At 38.1% G+C, this 1138-nt stretch overlaps 1 protein-coding gene across 7 annotated transcripts in view; it reads left to right on the plus strand.

The window, feature by feature from the left end:
- LOC111673759 (interferon-induced very large GTPase 1-like) overlaps positions 1-1138 on the plus strand; it is a 36074-nt gene that overhangs the window by 13937 nt on the left and 20999 nt on the right. For 6 of the 7 annotated variants that reach the window (XM_087170019.1, XM_087170021.1, XM_087170022.1 and 3 more), the window contains 2 exons: positions 37-224; positions 538-631. In XM_087170019.1, coding sequence (XP_087026145.1) covers positions 37-224; positions 538-631 — 282 coding nt within the window. The remainder of the gene's footprint in view (positions 1-36; positions 225-537; positions 632-1138) is intronic. The other variant, XM_087170023.1, reaches the window with a different exon arrangement.

Genomic DNA, 1138 nt, shown 5'->3' on the forward strand with positions numbered 1-1138 from the left:
CAGTAGATCACCTGGAGGAGAGAGCAGCTACAGTAGATCAGCTGGAGGAGAGAGCAGCTACAGTAGATCACCTGGAGGAGAGAGCAGCTACAGTAGATCACCTGGAGGAGAGAGCAGCTACAGTAGATCAGCTGGAGGAGAGAGCAGCTACAGTAGATCACCTGGAGGAGAGAGCAGCTACAGTAGATCACCTGGAGGAGAGAGCAGCTACACCACAGGTAAAGGTGAGATCTTCTGATCCTCTGTAGTCACTGTCATACAGCAATGTTTTTTTTTTCAATGCTTATTTTTATGAGGTCAGGTTCAAATCGAGCAGAAACACCTGTAACCTCAACTAACTTTACTTTAGACTTGGGAAGTATAGGACAGTGACGCTGAAGATACTTTTACTGAACAGTTTACTTTCTTCTCCCTAAAATACAAACCTGTTTCCCTTACTTTTATTACTCTAGATAGTTTACCACTGTGTTCTCAATCTCAATGGTTGTAACCTATTTATTTTAAGATTAAATTGAATTAAATCACCTGTTTTCTCAGTGTGACTCAGTTAATGATGGAAAACACTCGAAGAAGAATGACAACACAGCGAGAGGAGGAGAGTCTGAGGTCAAGTCTGTTCCATCTGCAACATGTGAGAAAATAATTGTTTTATGAATTATTTTATTTTTCAATAACATAAAAAAGTTAAATTTAGAACTAATAACTAACTAACATTCAGTATAATTTACAGTGAACATGAGAAGAATGTTTTGATTCAACTCTGGCTCATTGTTTTCTTGCAGGCACCTCAGATGTGGATACGAGTGGAAACAAGGATAAGGTCAGAAAATACTAATTTATTTGACAAGAACTTGAGGACGTTTTCCTTTATAACCATGTGATGTTACCATTTAATTTACATACAGTAAATGGTTATTTATTATTTCCAGCAGTCAGTGAAGATTTCTGGAGAGAAGAATAGAAACATGGAGTATCAAAGAGAACTTGAAACGTTGCTTCACAGACTTCACCTTCAAGACAAACAGAAGTTGTCTCCAGCAGATTTTCTCAAAATAGTTCCACCAGTGAAACAGGACCATGAAACATCTGAGGAAGATCTGGCTCATACTTTTCTTCAGAGGTTGATGATGTTAGACTA

The sequence above is a fragment of the Seriola lalandi genome, unplaced genomic scaffold, assembly GCF_002814215.2.
Source record: "Seriola lalandi dorsalis isolate HSWRI2012SDOR001 ecotype SW California unplaced genomic scaffold, Sedor1 jcf7180002054926, whole genome shotgun sequence".
NCBI lineage: Eukaryota > Metazoa > Chordata > Actinopteri > Carangiformes > Carangidae > Seriola > Seriola lalandi.